The sequence below is a fragment of the Pleurodeles waltl genome, chromosome 5 (genome assembly GCF_031143425.1).
Source record: "Pleurodeles waltl isolate 20211129_DDA chromosome 5, aPleWal1.hap1.20221129, whole genome shotgun sequence".
NCBI lineage: Eukaryota > Metazoa > Chordata > Amphibia > Caudata > Salamandridae > Pleurodeles > Pleurodeles waltl.
In genome coordinates, this window is record NC_090444.1 from 734,149,913 (window position 1) to 734,166,219 (window position 16,307).

General features: G+C 46.6%; 1 protein-coding gene across 4 annotated transcripts in view; it reads left to right on the plus strand.

Moving 5' to 3' along the window:
- The window catches only part of BIRC6 (baculoviral IAP repeat containing 6), a 1,722,273-nt gene that overhangs the window by 732,255 nt on the left and 973,711 nt on the right, over positions 1 to 16,307 (plus strand). For all 4 annotated transcript variants that reach the window (XM_069234691.1, XM_069234693.1, XM_069234692.1 and 1 more), the window contains one exon: positions 12,489 to 12,622. In XM_069234691.1, coding sequence (XP_069090792.1) covers positions 12,489 to 12,622 — 134 coding nt within the window. The remainder of the gene's footprint in view (positions 1 to 12,488; positions 12,623 to 16,307) is intronic.

A 16,307-nucleotide genomic window follows, 5' to 3' on the forward strand; every position in this document is an offset into this window, starting at 1 on the left:
TCAGCCTGAGTCTACTATGCTGTAAGGCACGAAAAAATACTTGGAACAGGACTTGCTTCCTCTCCCCTTCTCAGGCATCCTTCTTCATTGCCCCTTTGGCCAGTGATGCCTGAACCTCTCTTGCTAAGATGGATGCATGTTCTGTATTCTTCATAGAATCTTTAAAGATTGGGGTTTTCCACTGATAATCTATTTGCAAAACAAATGCCAAAAGTTCATAACCAGGCTACCGGAAACTGGTCATGAACATTACTTAACACTTTACCTCAGATTTCTGTAATACCCACAGTGGTATTGAAACTCCTGAATCGCCAAGCGACAATGATCCTTATTACTCCAGAATGGAAAAAACTGGGATGGTTCCTAGACTTGGTACAAATGTCTCTCAAGGGACACCAGGGATTGCCATGCAGACCAATCTTACGAAGCAGATTGAAGGCCCTGATATTCCACTGGACATCCTTGTATTTGACATCATGGATCTTGAAACGAGGCAATATAGGCATCTAAATCTCACCCCATTCATTAATGAATGTTCTGAAGAAAGCCAAATGCCCTTTATCTGGGGCTTGCAATTCACTCAAATGGAGGACATTTTGTCCACACTGTCAGCCAAGAGGCTACAGCCCTATCACCTGCCAAGAGGAAGTGAATCTTGTGTACCTACTCTATTTTGTCCAATCAAAACTGCAATTTTCATTTATCAGAGTCCATCTTGCTAAAATAGCTTATAGGAAAGGTCCAAATCAGACATTGTTTTTCACAATTCTTGACATAAGACGTTTGAAAGGCTAGAAGAAAGTATTTTCTTCTGTAGAGGATCCCCTCCCATCCCAGCTCCACCTCCCACCCCCTGGGGCTCAATTTGGGGGTATTGAAATTAATTGGTCTGCTCTTGGAACCTAGTCAGAGGGCTTCATTGCAGCATCCTTCTTGGAAGACTTCCTTTATAGTGCCTGTTTCCTCACCTTCAAAGGGTTAGTGGGATTCACAACCTATTTGATATAAATATGGGGTGATGGAAACTCACCCTCCTTTCTTTAGCGGTAGTTTCAGACTTGTTTATTGCCAAACAAATACCATTCAAGATTTCTTTAGCATCCCATCTTCTCCAGTGGAGCCTTATTTAAACTTGATGCCAGACCCTTGGCCTGAGTGATCCAACTATATTGTTGTCCGGACCCCTGAAGCTTATTTTTGTTGTACTTGGTGGAGGCATGGGCCATGCTTGTGTGCCATGACATAGCATGTCTCACGTATTGTGGTCAGCAAAAATAAAAAACAGATGATGGATGGAATGCTGAACAATCTAAACATCACCCCAATCACAGAGATCTGGGTTTGATCCATAATTTTGCCCATCACCCCAGTTTGGACCCAGAAATATGCAAATCAGTCTTGACCCTGCTCCCCATGGAAACAGTTGAGCCCGAACTGCCAGGCCAGGTCCTCCCTGGACCAGAAAAAAAGCATCCTGGGACCGGTTTCAGAGATCTGCCCTCATCAGCCAGGCTAGCTTGAAGCACGGAACCCACGTCACTACTATCCTTCTGGTGTGGATAAGAGTGATTTACAGTCCAAGCGGCCACGGTCGACTTGCCTACCATATAGTTCTTCAACGCTTGAACTCTTTTCACACACATCAACTGACATCTTATTTTAAGATTTAAAAATAAAATAAAATTTTACTGAAAAAAACAATGGTCGGTAAGAGTGGCGGGCTTTTGCAACATCGGGCAGCATCCATATTACGCCTTTACAGGAATACGATCGCTAAAGTTGTGTCTCCAGCAGTAAAGATCTATGTGGCCAAGGCACAGGGTGCTGCTGTTTATGGTGCAGAGATTTGGGGCATGACAGATAGCAGTAGGATAACTAAAATTGAGAATAGCTTTGCTCGGGCTCTATGTGCTTGTCCCACTAGCACCCCATTAACCCCCTTTTTTTAGATCTAGGGCTTAAACGTATAGCCGATTTGATTATCTTACGGCCCCTACTATATTGGGTGAGGCTTTGGGTAGTTCCTGAACTGGCTATATATAAGTCTTCCCTATTAGAATTGTTAAAAACCTCTAACTCCATGTCCATACCATGGATCAAACACGTATCTAGTTGGTTTTGCATGCTAGGACTGAGGAACTTCTGGGAGAATCCCCAGCAACTTGTGAAGCCCCATGTAAAAGTATTGAAGAGAGCTTACTGGTCCCACATATGTAATAATTACATTTCTCAGAAATCGAATGGTCATTTAACTAACTCGTTTATTGATTTTAAATGGTACCCTGAGTTTGAACCATACTTAGATACAATACCTGATTTGTTAGGCAAAAGTTTGTATGCCAGATTTCGATTTGGAACATTACCCCTGAAGGCCTTAACGAGCAGATGGGGACCTAAGTCAAGCTCTGATACCTGTCCTGTATGTGGCATTCCTTCCGAAACAGTAGAACATTTTATGTTTTTTTGTCCCGCCTATTCAATCCCAAGGTTTAAATGGATATATAAAATCTGTAGGGAATTGAATTTAAGGAAATGTTTTTTAGCTTTGCGGATCTTAAAAAGCCACAATTCAAATGTGACAATTTACGCAGTAAGTAAGTTTTTAGCAACAGCATGGCGCATACGCACTTTTTATTTACAATGAGTTGAAATTGTTTTAAGACGGGCAAACATGGATCATTCTTTTTTTAAATTTTTCTATGACATTATGGTTTATATTATTATATTATATTGTATTGTATTGTATTGCTTTGATGGTCTGTTGGCCGAATAAAGCTTATGTGAAACACACAATGGTTAAAGGGGCGCTATAGTGAGATATGATAATATCTTACTGTGTGTCAGAAGCTGGCCTGGTGTGTGGTGAGCACCTATGGTGTTATCACCTTATACAAGGTCCAGGGATCCCTTAAAAGTGAACTGTAGACAGAGTCTAGGAACCCATGGCTCTCTACAGGTAGCTGTGGATGAGCAGCCAAGACTTATCTAGGAGACATGCAAAGCTTATGCAATACCACTGAAGACACCCAGCACATAAAACAACCACACAGTGTTACAAAAATAAAGGTACTTACTGTATAGGCAATACTCCACTATGAGGTGAGTAAACACACTTATGTGCACATTAGAAGTCTGTGATTAGCATAGAAAGCAATAGCAAACAGTAAAACAATAGCAAAGAGTGAAGGCCCTAGGGGAAGACCACACCATATACTAAGTAAATGGAATGTGAAAGGCAGTCCCCCACCCAAGGAAGTGGAATCAGTAGAGGGGAGCTGGAGGGACCAGGAACCCCAAAAGGTAAGTATCAGGGTGAAACTCAGCTACCAGAAGAGAAGAGGTAAGTACCTGGTTTATCCCCAAAGCCACAGGAGAAATTTGGAAAAGGACTGTGTAAGACCCAGACAAGACTGGAAGAAATCAAAGGTCGATCCTGACAGAAGAGGACCTGCAAAAGAAGGGGACCAAGTTCAGTTTGAGTTGGAGTGTCCAGCTGTGGCAGGAGCCACTACCCACCTTTCTGTAGCTGCAGGACCAGGTCGACGGTGGATGAAGCAAGTTAGCAGAGCAGCACAGGAGCTGAAAAGGAGTTCCAGAAGCGATGCAAATGATGTCTCATGTAGTCAGTCGTGCTGCAGTCAGTCAGTGGGGCTGGAAAACCACCAAGAAGCCTTTGCAAATGCAATAGTTGGAGCAGAAGGTTTTGCAAGGTTGAGAAGGACTATCAAGGCTCAGGGGACTCGACCCAAGGAGTGAAGCCCGAGGTGACCCTCAGCAACTGATAGTCACAAGAAAAGAAGGCAGCCCCCACGGGTGACCCACAGGCCGCAGACACAGGATTTGGACTGAGACCCACTCAGCACAGCTAAAGCAGAGTTCCTCGTCACTGGAGCAGCAGGCAGGAGACTGTGCTTCGCAGGAAAGAGTGCTGGGGGCCAGGGCTACAAGGAGCCTGAAGATCCCTTGGAGGAGCCTTGGTAGCTGAGTTGCGGTTCACAGTGGTACTGTCCTCAAAGAGAGACAAGGGCTTAACGTCTTCCAAGTTGGACAGCTGGTAGAGAGGACCAAGGAGACCACTTCGGACCACCATCTGTGATGCAAGAGCCACGCAGCTCCGGAGGAGAGAAGACTCACGCATCTCGTCGTGGTTGAAGTTGGTGCCTGCAGAATCAGGGGAGTGACTCCTTCACTCCAAGGGAGATTCCTTCTTGCTTCTTGTGCAGGCTGTAGACTCATCACCCTCAGAGAATGCACTGCCAGGAAAATGTTGCAGTTGCTGGAAGGAGCTGGAGAAACAATGTTGCAGAGCAGAGTCGTTGCTAGAGTTGCAGATTGTCGGTTCCTGATGGGTCCAGTTGAGTCCCGGTGGCAAGAAGATGAAGTAAATGATGAAGAGGAGTCCTGCTGGAATCTTGCATGTCGAATCTGAAGATCCTCCCGGGAGGGAGACCCTAAATAGCCTAGGAAGGGGGATTGGTTACCTAGCAGTGTGACCACTTATCAGGAGGGGGCTTTGACGTCTCCTGCCTGACCTGGCCACTCAGATGCTCCGAGGGGCCTCTGCCGACCTTGGATTCAAGACGGTAGAATCAAGTGATCACCTGGAGGAGCTCTGGGCACCACCACTGTGGTTGTGATGGACAGGGGAGTGGTCACACCAGTTTCAGACCAGAGCAGGAACCAGGGGTCCCTGGACTGGTGCAAACTGGTTTATGCAAGGCAGGCACCAAATGTGCCGGTCAAAGCATAACTGTGGCTTGGGAAGGCTTCCCCTCCCAAGCTATGTAACACCTATTTCTAAAGGGAGAGGGTGTTGCCTCCCTCTCCCAGAGGAAATTCTTTGTTCTGTCTTCCTCTGCTTGAGCTGGGCAAGCAGCAGGAGGGCAGAAACCTGTCTGAAGGGTGGCACAGACTGGTGGAAGCATTGCTGGGGGTCTTCTAAGGATCCCCCACAGTGCATGGAATCATACAACCAGTACTCGCAACAGTATTAGGGTATGATTCTGACATGTTTGATACCAAACATGCCCAGGTTCGGAGTTACCATTATGTCGCTGGACACAGGTAAAATAGCTTCCCCGCACTTACGAAGTCCTGGAGTTTGTAGGGGGCACCTCTGCTCATGCAAGGGTGCCCTCACACACATGGACCTGTGCCCTGCCCTTTGGGCTAGAAGGGCCTACCTTAGGGGTGACTTGCAGTGACCTGTAGCAAAATGGTGCATGCACCTTTTCACGCAGGCTGCAATGGCAGGCCTGCAGACACATTTGGCATGGCCTCCCACTGGTGGCACAACACATGCTGCAGCTCATGGGAAACCCTTGGTGCCACAATGCCCTGGGTACCCAAGTACCATACACTAGGTGTAGGAAGTTGGCTCTGTAGATAGTGTGCACAGAGTCCAAGGGTTCCCTTAGAGGTTGATAGAGGCAAAATGATATATTACTAATAATCTATTTTGTGGTAGTGTGGTGGAGCAGTAGGCTTATCAGAAGGTAGTGTTAAGCATTTGTTGTACACACACAGGCAATAAATGAGAACACACACTCAAAGACTTAACTCCCGGCCAATAGGTTTTTATATAGAAAACTATCTTCTCTTAATTTATTTTTAGAACCACAAGATTACAATTTTAGCTAAGTACATAAATTGTAAGGTACTTCACACAGGTAAGTATAGAACTTTGATTTAAAACAGTAGTACACACAGTTTTGGTTAAAATGGCAAATAGCTATTTTAAAAGTGGACACAGTGCAAAAATCAACAGTTTCTGGAGGAGTTAAATAATAGTTTTTCTGGTAAGTAAAGCACTTACACAGTCAGTCTCCAGGGCATACGCAGCCCACTGTTGGGGGTTCAAGGCAACCCGAAAGCCACAGCACCAGCAACACGTGGCCGGTCCGGTGCAGAGGTCAAAGGAGGGCCCAAAACACCTAGGCGCCTATGGAGAACAGGGGTGCTCAGGTTCCAGTCTGCTAGCAGGTAAGTACCTGCGTCCTTGGGGAACAGACCAGGGGGTGTTTTGTAGAGCACTGGGGGGACGGGGGGGCACACAAGCAAACAAAACACACCCTCAGCGCACAGGGTTGGCCCGGTGCAGTGTGCAAATTAGGTGTCTGGTTTAGCGTTGAAAGCAATGGAGGGACCCAGCGGTCACTCTGGTGATGCAGGTAGGGTACAGGGGGTGCTTCTCGGGCCAGCAACCGACTGGGTTAGGATGGGGGCCACCCCCTGGTCACTCCTTCACTGGTGGGTGGTTCCTTTTGGTCCTGGGGGCTACAGGTGCAGTGCTTGGTCCAGGCGTCTGGTTCCTTTCTTACCAGGCAGTCTCGGTCAGAGGGAGCCTCTGCATCCTCTCTACAGGTGTCGCTGTGGGGGTGCAGGGAGGTCGACTCAGGGTGTGCACGTCGTTGGAGTCGCCTGGGAGTCCTCTCTGCATTGTTGGTTGTCCTGAACTCGAGCCGGGGGGGCGTCGGATGCAGAGTGTGAAGACTCACGCTTCTGGTGGAAAGTTGGAGTCTCTTTAAAGTTGTTTCTTGATGCTGTTTTGTAGTAGTTTCTGGACAGAGCCGCTGTCCTTGGGAGGTTCTTGGTCCTTTAGGTGCAGGTCCGTTCTCTTGAGTCCTCAGAGGTCGCTGGTCCCGCTGGATGCGTCGATGTGCAGGTTCTTTGAGTCTGGAGACAGGCCGGTAGGGCTGGGGCCAAGTCATTTGTCGTCTCCGTCGTCTCTGCAGGGCTTTCAGGTCAGCAGTCCTTCTTGTAGGTTGCAGGAATCTGATTTCCTGGGTTCAGGGTTGCCCCTAAATACTCAATTTAGGGGTGAGTTTAGGTCTGGGGGGCAGTAGCCAATGGCTACTGTCCTGCAGGGTGGCTACACCCTCTTTGTGCCTCCTCCCTGTGGTGAGGGGGGCACATCCCTAATCCTATTGGGGGGAATCCTCCAAAACAAGATGAAGGATTTCCTAAGGCAGGGGGCTGTCCTGACTGGTGGGTGACTCCTCCTTGGTTTTCTCATTATCTCCTCCAGACTTGCCGACAAAAGTGTGGGCTGTGTCCAGGGGGTGGGCATCTCCACTAGCTGGAGTGAATTGTGGCATTGTAACACGAAGCCTGAGCCTTTGAGGCTCACTGCTAGGTGTTACAGTTCCTGCAGGGGAGAGGTGAGAAGCACCTCCACCCAGTGCAGGCTTAGTTTCTGGACCAGAGAGCACAAAGGCTCTTACCCCATTGGGTCAGAAACTCGTCTCAGTGGCAGGCTGGCACAGACCAGTCACTCCTGCACTGAAGGATTGGGTAAAATACAGGGGCCATCTCTAAGATGCTCTCTGTGTGCATTTTGCAATAAATCCAGCACTGGCATCAGTGTGGGTTATTATTCCGAGAAGTTTGATACCAAACTTCCCAGTATTCAGTGTAGCCATTATGGAACTGTGGAGTTTGTTTTGACAAACTCCCAGACCATATACTTAATATGGCCACACTGTACTTACAATGTCTAAGAATAGACTTAGACACTGTAGGGGCATATTGTTCATGCAGGTATGCCCTCACCTGTGGTATAGTGCACCCTGCCTTAGAGCTTTAAGGCCTGCTAGAGGGGTGACTTACCTGTGCCACAGGCAGTGTGAGGTTGGCATGGCACTCTGAGGGGAGTGCCATGTCGACTTAGTCATTTTCTCCCCACCAGCACACACAAGCTGTGAGGCATTGGGCTTATGCTGTGTGAGGGGTCCCGAAGGTGGCAGAATACATGCTGTTGCCCTTAGAGACCCTCCCTGGCTACAGGGCCCTTGGTAACAGGGGTACCAGTTACAAGGGTCTTAACTGTATGCCAGGGCTGTGTCAATTGTGGGAACAAAAGTACAGTTTAGGGAAAGAACACTGGTGCTGGGGCCTGGTTAGCAGGATCCCAGCACACTTTCAATCATAACTAGCATCAACAAAAGGCAAAACTTTAGTAGGTAACCATGCTAAGGGAGGCATTTCCATACGCTAGGGACTCATATGGGGGTACCAGTATGCCAATTGTGGGGTGTACTAACTCCTAAGCAACCAAGTTTAGAGGAAGAGAGAGCGCAGTCATTTGGGTCCGGGTTAGCAGTATTCCACTGAACATTGACAGCAGGCAAAAAGTGGGGGTAGACATGCCAAAAGAGTGTACTTTCCTACACTGTACACGAAAAAGCCTTAGAAATTCACTGAGAAAAAGAAAGATTAAAGAGATGTTATAGTTTGGTGAAAAGTACAGTGAAAACATGCCAGCTTAAACAAACAAAATAAATGAAATCCATTAAAATCTCTCAAGTAACTATAACTTTTGCTATAAAGTTACTATGATTCATGTGCTCTCAGTGCACTGCTCACATATTACATCTCTTGTGACATGTTCCATGAAATCATCAATAACATGACCGCAACACGTGAAATGGTAACATTGATGACAACACTGTGAAGGTGGGGGCATGTGTGTATAGATAGATATTTTTCGCTGAAAAAAACGAAGAGTAATGTTATAGTTAGGTGAAAATTTCAGTGACAACATAACGTTCTAAACTAAAAGAAAATACACTGAAATTCACCAGTTATAGTTATCTCAAGTAACTATAATTTGTGTTTCCGCCATGCAGAGTTTTGTTATCAGTAATTCCATTTCAGATGTTGCAGTCATGCTATCAGTGATGTCAAAGATGTCATGAGTGATGCAACGTGAGGTCATTAGCAGTACATGGTGAGGGCTCGAGTTATAGTTAGTTTACAAAGAAGTTTTTTTTTTTTTTGTTAAGTTTAAAATTGTTTATTGTTTCTGACATTTTCACCCAACTTTAGTTACAACAACCATTGTTTTTTTCCATTGAGTTTCTAGCGTTTCTCTTTTCCATAAAATAATATTTTGCTACCATATAAGTCAACCCCATGTCAATCATGGCCTTTGTCCGCATGCAATGTAGGGTTGGCCAAAGCAAGCAGCCAACCCTATGCCACACACTGCCTTCAGCTGTGGGTGACATGGGTTTGGCTCCTTGCAGACAAGCAAGCGCATCATGCTGTGCAAAGCCGAAGGCTTGAGCAGCGTGCAGTTGGTCTTGCAGGTCCCGGCCACCTAAGGCAGCGTTTCAGACTTTGGTAGTTGGTCACAACACCAAAATATAAAAATTAGTCTATTGAAATTATCAGGGGGTGAGCGTATTAATATATATAATAAAACAGATATATCTTTCTCCTAAATTCACCAATACGTTTAATCAAATGTATATTTCAGTAGTTCACACAGTGCAGTGTTTAATAATAGTGAGTATGAAAATGTTCAATAAAGTTTTAATGAAACAAAAAACTTGCCTATGAGTCTTTGTTTTAACATAGTTTTCATTATAACATTTTGTGAGCTAAAAGGATGTATACATATTTTTTTTCCTTTTTAAAAAAGAAATAAAGCTGTGTTTCTGATTCATTCTCTTAACATTTTTCAGCCCACAAATGCAATCATAAAAACAACTAGAGAGATCCTTAAACTGAAGCTGAAGAGCAGAGAGCTTCAGCTAAGAATGCTTTAAAAAATATGGTAAGCTCTCATCGGGTCATACATTCAATGACCCCGTAGTCTTACTATTTTTATTTTTAATGATGTTGGTAGTAGTGCTCTGTAGTCTTTGCAGCCCCTCATAACATTAAAAAAAACAAAGCTTGGTGGGGCCCCTCCCTAGTCTAGGGGCTCCACTAAGCTTAAAAAAAAAAAACATCCTCACAAGGTATTAAGAAAGTGGATACTTCAGTGGCGCCTGCTCCTCATTTATTATTCATTTTTTATCCTTGTGCACAGCCAAGGCACCCTGTATGGGCTATATAATATATATAGGAGCGCTGCCCTTGTCCCTGAACCTTTATCAGTGATACCATCCACAGGGCCTTTTTTTATTTTAAAGGGGGGCTGTGGCCCTTTACCCCACGCCTTCCACAAAAAAATAGCCATCTACAGCACCTTTGCCCTGTAAACCACCAGCCTCAATCTCTTCCTAACTCCTACTAACGAAACCCACAGCCACCTGATCACCAACTGGAAGCCACTAACAACTCAGGAAACATCAGCCATCATGAGTGTGACACTGCGGATCACCCATCGATCCATGCTCACACTACATCTACAAACGGGGACAGAAGGAGATTAGAAGTGCCCTCGACCACATCCTCAATGCCTCCATCTTGACAGCCACTATCCCAACATCTGGAAGCACGCTGAAGTAAAATGGCTCCTGAGGAAACTGTTCACCGACCCCAGCGAACTCAAGAACCACTGCCCGATATCACTGTTACCCTTTCCCTGCCAGAGTCCTAGAAAAGCCAATAAACAGACAGCTCTCAGAACCCTGAAGAAAACAATCTTCTGGACGCCCCTCAAGCAGGTTTCCGTGTTTACCACAGCACTGAGACTGTCTTAATCGCCACAAAAGATATCAAAACCTCTCCTTGACAATGGAGAAAAAGTAGTTCCCATCCTCCTCGAACTTTCCGCGGCTTTTAACACTGTATCCCACCACACCCTCATAACCAGCCTCCACAAACTCGGAATCCATAACAACGCATTCAGATGGATCCAAGTCTTCCTCACAGGACGCACCCAAAAAATTCTCCTGCCTCCTTTCACTTCAGAACACAAGAAGGTAATCTGTGATGTTCCACAGGGATACTCGCTCAGCCCTGCCTTCTTCAATACCTCATGATGCCTCTGGCAGACATCATCCGTAGTCACATACTCAAAATCAACTCGTACGTAGATGACACACAACTCATATCACTCTCCGAAGATCACGCCACCCAGAGAACCAGTTTCTGCAACCACATGAACAACTTGGCCGGTGTATGAGATCCAATAGTCTAAAACTAACTGCGGACGAGATGGAAGTTATCATCTTCTGAAACAACTCATCCCCCTGGGACGACATCTGGTGGCCCGCTGCCCTAGGACAACCCCCTACATCAAAAGACCATGCCCGTGATCTAGGCTTCATCATTGACAGCCAACTCACCTTCAAGCAACAGATAAACTCAGTTGCTACCTCCTGTTTAGTCGTCCTCTGCATGCTATGAAACATTTTCTAATAGATCCCTGTATACACCAGAATAATGGTAACCCAAGCCCCAATCAGCAGCAGACTTGACTACAGGAACTCACTCTACGTCTGAACCACCACTGAACTCAACTGCCTACAAACTATACAGAACTCCTCAGCAAGACTCATCCTAGATCTTCCTAAATGCACCAGCATCACCCCATACCTCAAAAGTCTACACTTGCTGCCAGTACACAAGAGATGTCAATTTTAGATCCTGACCCTCGCCTTTAAAGCCCTTCAAAACATTGGACCCAACCATCCTGGGTGCATCTGGACCTGGCAGGTATTTTTCACTGCTCCTACTGGGCTGGCCCAGTCTGATTTTCCCTGCCTGCAAGAGCGAAAGAAATGTCTGCTGCCACCAGCCTAGAGCATTTTTGCAGTTTCTTCTTGTTGGGAATGAACAGGCTTTTCCTGCCCACACTCTTGCAAGCAGGGAAATGGGTCATGGAGGTGGGCTCCCCAGGACGCCACAGTTGGAACTGGCTCTGGGGAACGGGGTCGCTGGAGCCATGATTGGCTGGTGGAGGGATGCTATGCAACCCCCTCAGCTTTCCTAAAGTTTGTGGGCCCTGGGGGATGAGGACCTTCCCCTCCCCGCGTGCAAAATGGGTTTTGGAGTTGGGGGGCAGGGGCATGGGGGAGGAGCAGCACTCACAACCACATAATAGGCATTGACCCCCCCAGGCCCTGGCCACGATTTTCTTCCCCCACCATCCCACAGGATTACCTTGGGATCACAGGGATATATATATATATATATTTTTTATAAATATTTTTTTGGGGGGGGGGGGGGGGTGGAGTGTGATCCCTCTATTAACCCCCACAAGGCTAGGTTAGCAAGGTATCACTACTCTGCTTTCTCACATAGTTTGCAAACCTTTTCAGGACAGTGAACTACATCCCCATATCCTGTAATTGCTGCCACAGCATTTCTGTTCGTATTATGGCCGTCCAATCGGGTCCCTTGCTTCCGCAGGACTGAGATGGCTCTTGGTGAAAAAAAAGCCCCTCAGCCAATCCGAATGCTCTGTGGTTGTAAGTGATGTTTGTGTATAATACACCGTCTTTCTAAAACATGAGGTATAAAACTAAATATTGAATGCTTTCCAACATAGCACAAACTGTACCAGTGGACAGACCTAAGGAAGCCTCGCACACTTTCCACCACAGTCCCCACCCAAATGTGGATGCCCAGAAAATTTTACTTTGCATGCTGATCCCGACCACTGTATGGTGTGCCTAGCATTTGGTTCTATACCTATTGGAGCTCTAAAATTATTGGTGTAGGCAAGTGAAATCTGTTCCTGAATATCTAACACCATCAATGACAAGTTGGAAAATCTAGAATTGTAGCTAATTTTCTTTGATTTCTTCCAGGGTCTTCATTTTGCTGTCCTGCATTGGCCAAAGATCTCTCAGTAACAGTGGAGTACTAGAAAGTTTGCTTAATCTGCTGGACAATCTTCTTTCTCCTTTACAGTCACAGTTGCCCATGCACAGGCGAACTGAAGGTATTTACATTTTCTTTATTAAAATTTTCTCCACTTTCCTCTGTTATGTATTTATTTGTTTAAACATTAACTTTTTTTTTTTTTTTTTTTTTACATTTGACCACTGAGAAATCTGAAAGGACCAATATGTCTTGTGCTAGTGTGAAGTGATTTTTAAGATTATTTTCCTGTTTTCCTAGATTAATGCTCCATGCTCTAGAAATTGATATTTAATGTAGAAGATAGACCACTGAAAGCAAAAGATGTCTTGCCAAATGTGTGTTTACAATGAGAAATGAGTTTAGGACAGGTACTTTATCCTTTTATGTAACTCACTGTAAGGAGTTAAGCTTTTCAAACCAAATTATTTCTAAAATGTCTTGTTTTCACATACATTTTTGACTTTTTGGGACACCTTTCTAACTACAGTAAAGCAGCCAAAGTTCTGTGAGTATGTCACTTTCTGATGATAGTTTATAATGAAGACAAACTGTTCGTCATTTCCCTGTGATTTTATTTCCACCGAGTAGCTTGGCAGTAACATGTCATCATAGTCTCATCTGAGAATCTTCAGTTGAAAGAGAATGCAAATCCGGCAAAATATCCATTCTTCAACAAGAGCCTGTGAGTGCCCAAACTACTGACAATTCAGACAAGTTGCTGCAATCTTTAAATTGTTTCCTGAAGTAATTTCTAACATAATACTGACTCTACCCACCAATTATAATCATGAAGGAGAAAGTAATGTGCAGCTTCCCCTTTTCTTTTCAGGACTTACTTTATGGTTTTATTCTCTTTATTGAGCTGGTTGCAACCATCAGTGAAAAAGTTAAACTCAGACAAAACTCATGCATCTGATAGAGACTTCTAGTTGCAGATTCCATACCTTAGAATTTTCCCCCAGGCGTCAGACTGGATCCGTAGATTTTTATTTTACAGCAATACCCTTGCGCATCGGTAGGTGGCGTTGGTCGACTCCGCTGACGTCGTTGGCTTTGTGATGACGTCGGGAGTAGTACATAGACGCCGCCTCAGCACATTGATGTCATTTCTTTTCTTTCTGCGCCACGCTGATCTGGAGAGCTACCCTGGTCTCTTTCTGACCGAGTCTTGTCGAGTTTTTTTGGTGAGTTTTTGGTGCATCAAGATGTCCACAATAACCGGTTTCAAGCCGTACAAGGACTGTCACCGCATGATGTCGATGACGGATCCGCGTTGGGTCTGTTTATGGTGTTTGGAGCGCAACCACATCCCCAAGTCGTTCTCCGAGTGCCAGGCCTTGCACCCGAAGCCCTTGATGGAGCGGTCCCTCAAGCTCATGGCGGCCCAGCACTCGACACCGCATAGGTCCCGGTCTTGGTCAAAGGGAAGGTCTTGAGACCGTTCGCGGAGCCACCACCATTCTTCTTCCTCCAAGTTTTCGGGCACAGGTAAGAAGTCCCGTCACCTTTCGACTTCACCCTGTTGCTCGGCTTGAGGCCTCTGTCTTCAGAGCCTGCTTCTGAGTCTGCTCCGTGCTTTCCCAAAACTAAATTTAGGGGTGTGTTTAGGTCTGGGGGGCAGTAGCCAATGGCTACTGTCCTGGAGGGTGGCTACACCCTCTTTGTGCCTCCTCCCTGTGGTGAGGGGGGCACATCCCTAATCCTATTGGGGGAATCCTCCAAAACAAGATGGAGGATTTCTTAAGGCAGGGGTCACGTCACTTCAGGGCACCTAGGGGCTGTCCTGACTGGTGAGTGACTTCTCCTTGTTTTTCTCATTATCTCTTCCGGACTTGCTGCCAAAAGTGGGGTCTGTGTCTGGTGGGGAGGGGGGGGGGGGGGTGACATCTTCCCTAGCTGGAGTGCCCTGGGGTGCTGTAACACCAGGCTTTAGCCTTGAAGGCTCACTGCCAGGTGTTACAGTTCCTGCAAGGGGAGGTGAAAAGCATCTCCACCCAGTACAGGCTTTGTTCCTGGCCACAGCTTGACATAGGCACTCCCCTCATGTTGCCAAAAACCCATCTGGATGTGGCAGGCTGGCAGGAACTGGTCAGCCTAACACTAGCATTTGGACTGGTATACAGGGGGCATCTCTAAGATGCCCTCTATGTTACTTTTTCAATAAATCCCACACTGGCATCAGTGTGGATTTATTGTGCTGAGAAGTTTGATACCAAACTCCTCAGTATTCAGTGTAGCCATTATGTAACTGTGGAGTTCGTGTTTGACAAACTCCCAGACCATATACTCTTTATGGCTACCCTGCACTTACAGTGTCTAAGAATTGGTTTAGACACTGTAGGGTATAGTGCACCCTGCCTTAGGGCTGTAAGGCCTGCTAGAGGAGTGACTTACCTATGCCACAGCCAGTGGGTTGAGGGCATGGCACCCTGAGGGGTCATTTTCTCCCCACCAGCACACACAAGCTGTGAGGCAGTGTGCATGTGCTGAGTGGAGGGTCCCAGGTTTGCATAATACACGCTGCAGCCCTTAGAGACCTTCTCCGGCCACAGGGCCCTTAGTACCAGGGGTACACTTATAAGGGACTTATCTGTGTGCCAGGGCTTTGGCAATTGTGGAGACAAAGGTACAGTTTAGGGAAAGAACACTGGTGCTGGGGCCTGGTTATCAGGGTCCCAGTACACTTTCAATCATAACTAGCATCAACAAAAGGAAAACGTTAGGGGGTAACCATGCCATCAGAGGCGTTTTCCTACACTGGGGATGTTTGGTATCAAACATGTCGGAGAATCGTACCCCAATACTGTTGCCAGTATTGGTTATATGATTCCATGCACTCTGGGGGCTCCTTAGTGGACCCCCAGCATTGCTCCCACCATTCTACTGGGGTTTTCCAGGCAGCCTACCTGCCCACCTAACCACCTAACCAGGTTTCTGCCTTCCTGCTGCTTGACCAGCTCAAGCACAAGAAGGCAGAGGAAAGGATTTCATTTGGGAGAGGGAGACAACACCCTCTCCCTTTGAAAATAGGTGTTACATGGTTTGTAAGGGGTAGCCTCCCCTAGCCACTGGTATGCTTTGAAGGACACATTTGGTGCCCTCCTTGCATAAACCGGTTCGCACCACTCCAGGGACTCCCAGTCCCTGCTCTGGCACGAAACTGGACAGTGGAAAGGGGAGTGACCACCCCCTTGTCCATCACCACCCTAGGTGCCCAGAGCTCCTCCAGGTGGCCACTGGATTCTGCCATCTTGGATCCAAGGTGGGCAGAGGCCCCTGGGAGCCTGTGTGTAGCCAGGTCAGCCAGGTGACATCACAGCCCACTCCTGATACGTGGTCACCCTTCTAGGTGAACAATCCCCCTTCCTGGGATATTTAGGGTGTCCCTCTCGGAGGGTACTCAGAGCTGAAGTGCAAAATTTCAGCATGACTCCTCTGCATTGTTTACTTCATCTTCTAGCCACCGGTACTGCAACTGCACTTCAGGAACTGACGATCTGCAACTCCGTTGACAACTCCACTCTGCAACATTGTTTCTCTGGCTCCTTCCAGCAACTGCAACATTTTCCTGGCTGTGCATCCTCTGAGGGCGACAAGTTTTCAGCCTACACAAGAAGCAAGAAGAAATCTCCCTTGGAGTGAAGGAGTCACTCCCCTGCATCCGCAGGCACCATCTGCAACGACGACTGGCTGCGTGGATCCTCTCTGCTCTGGAACTGCATGGACCCTGCATCACAAGTGGTGGTCTGAAGTAATCCCCTTGG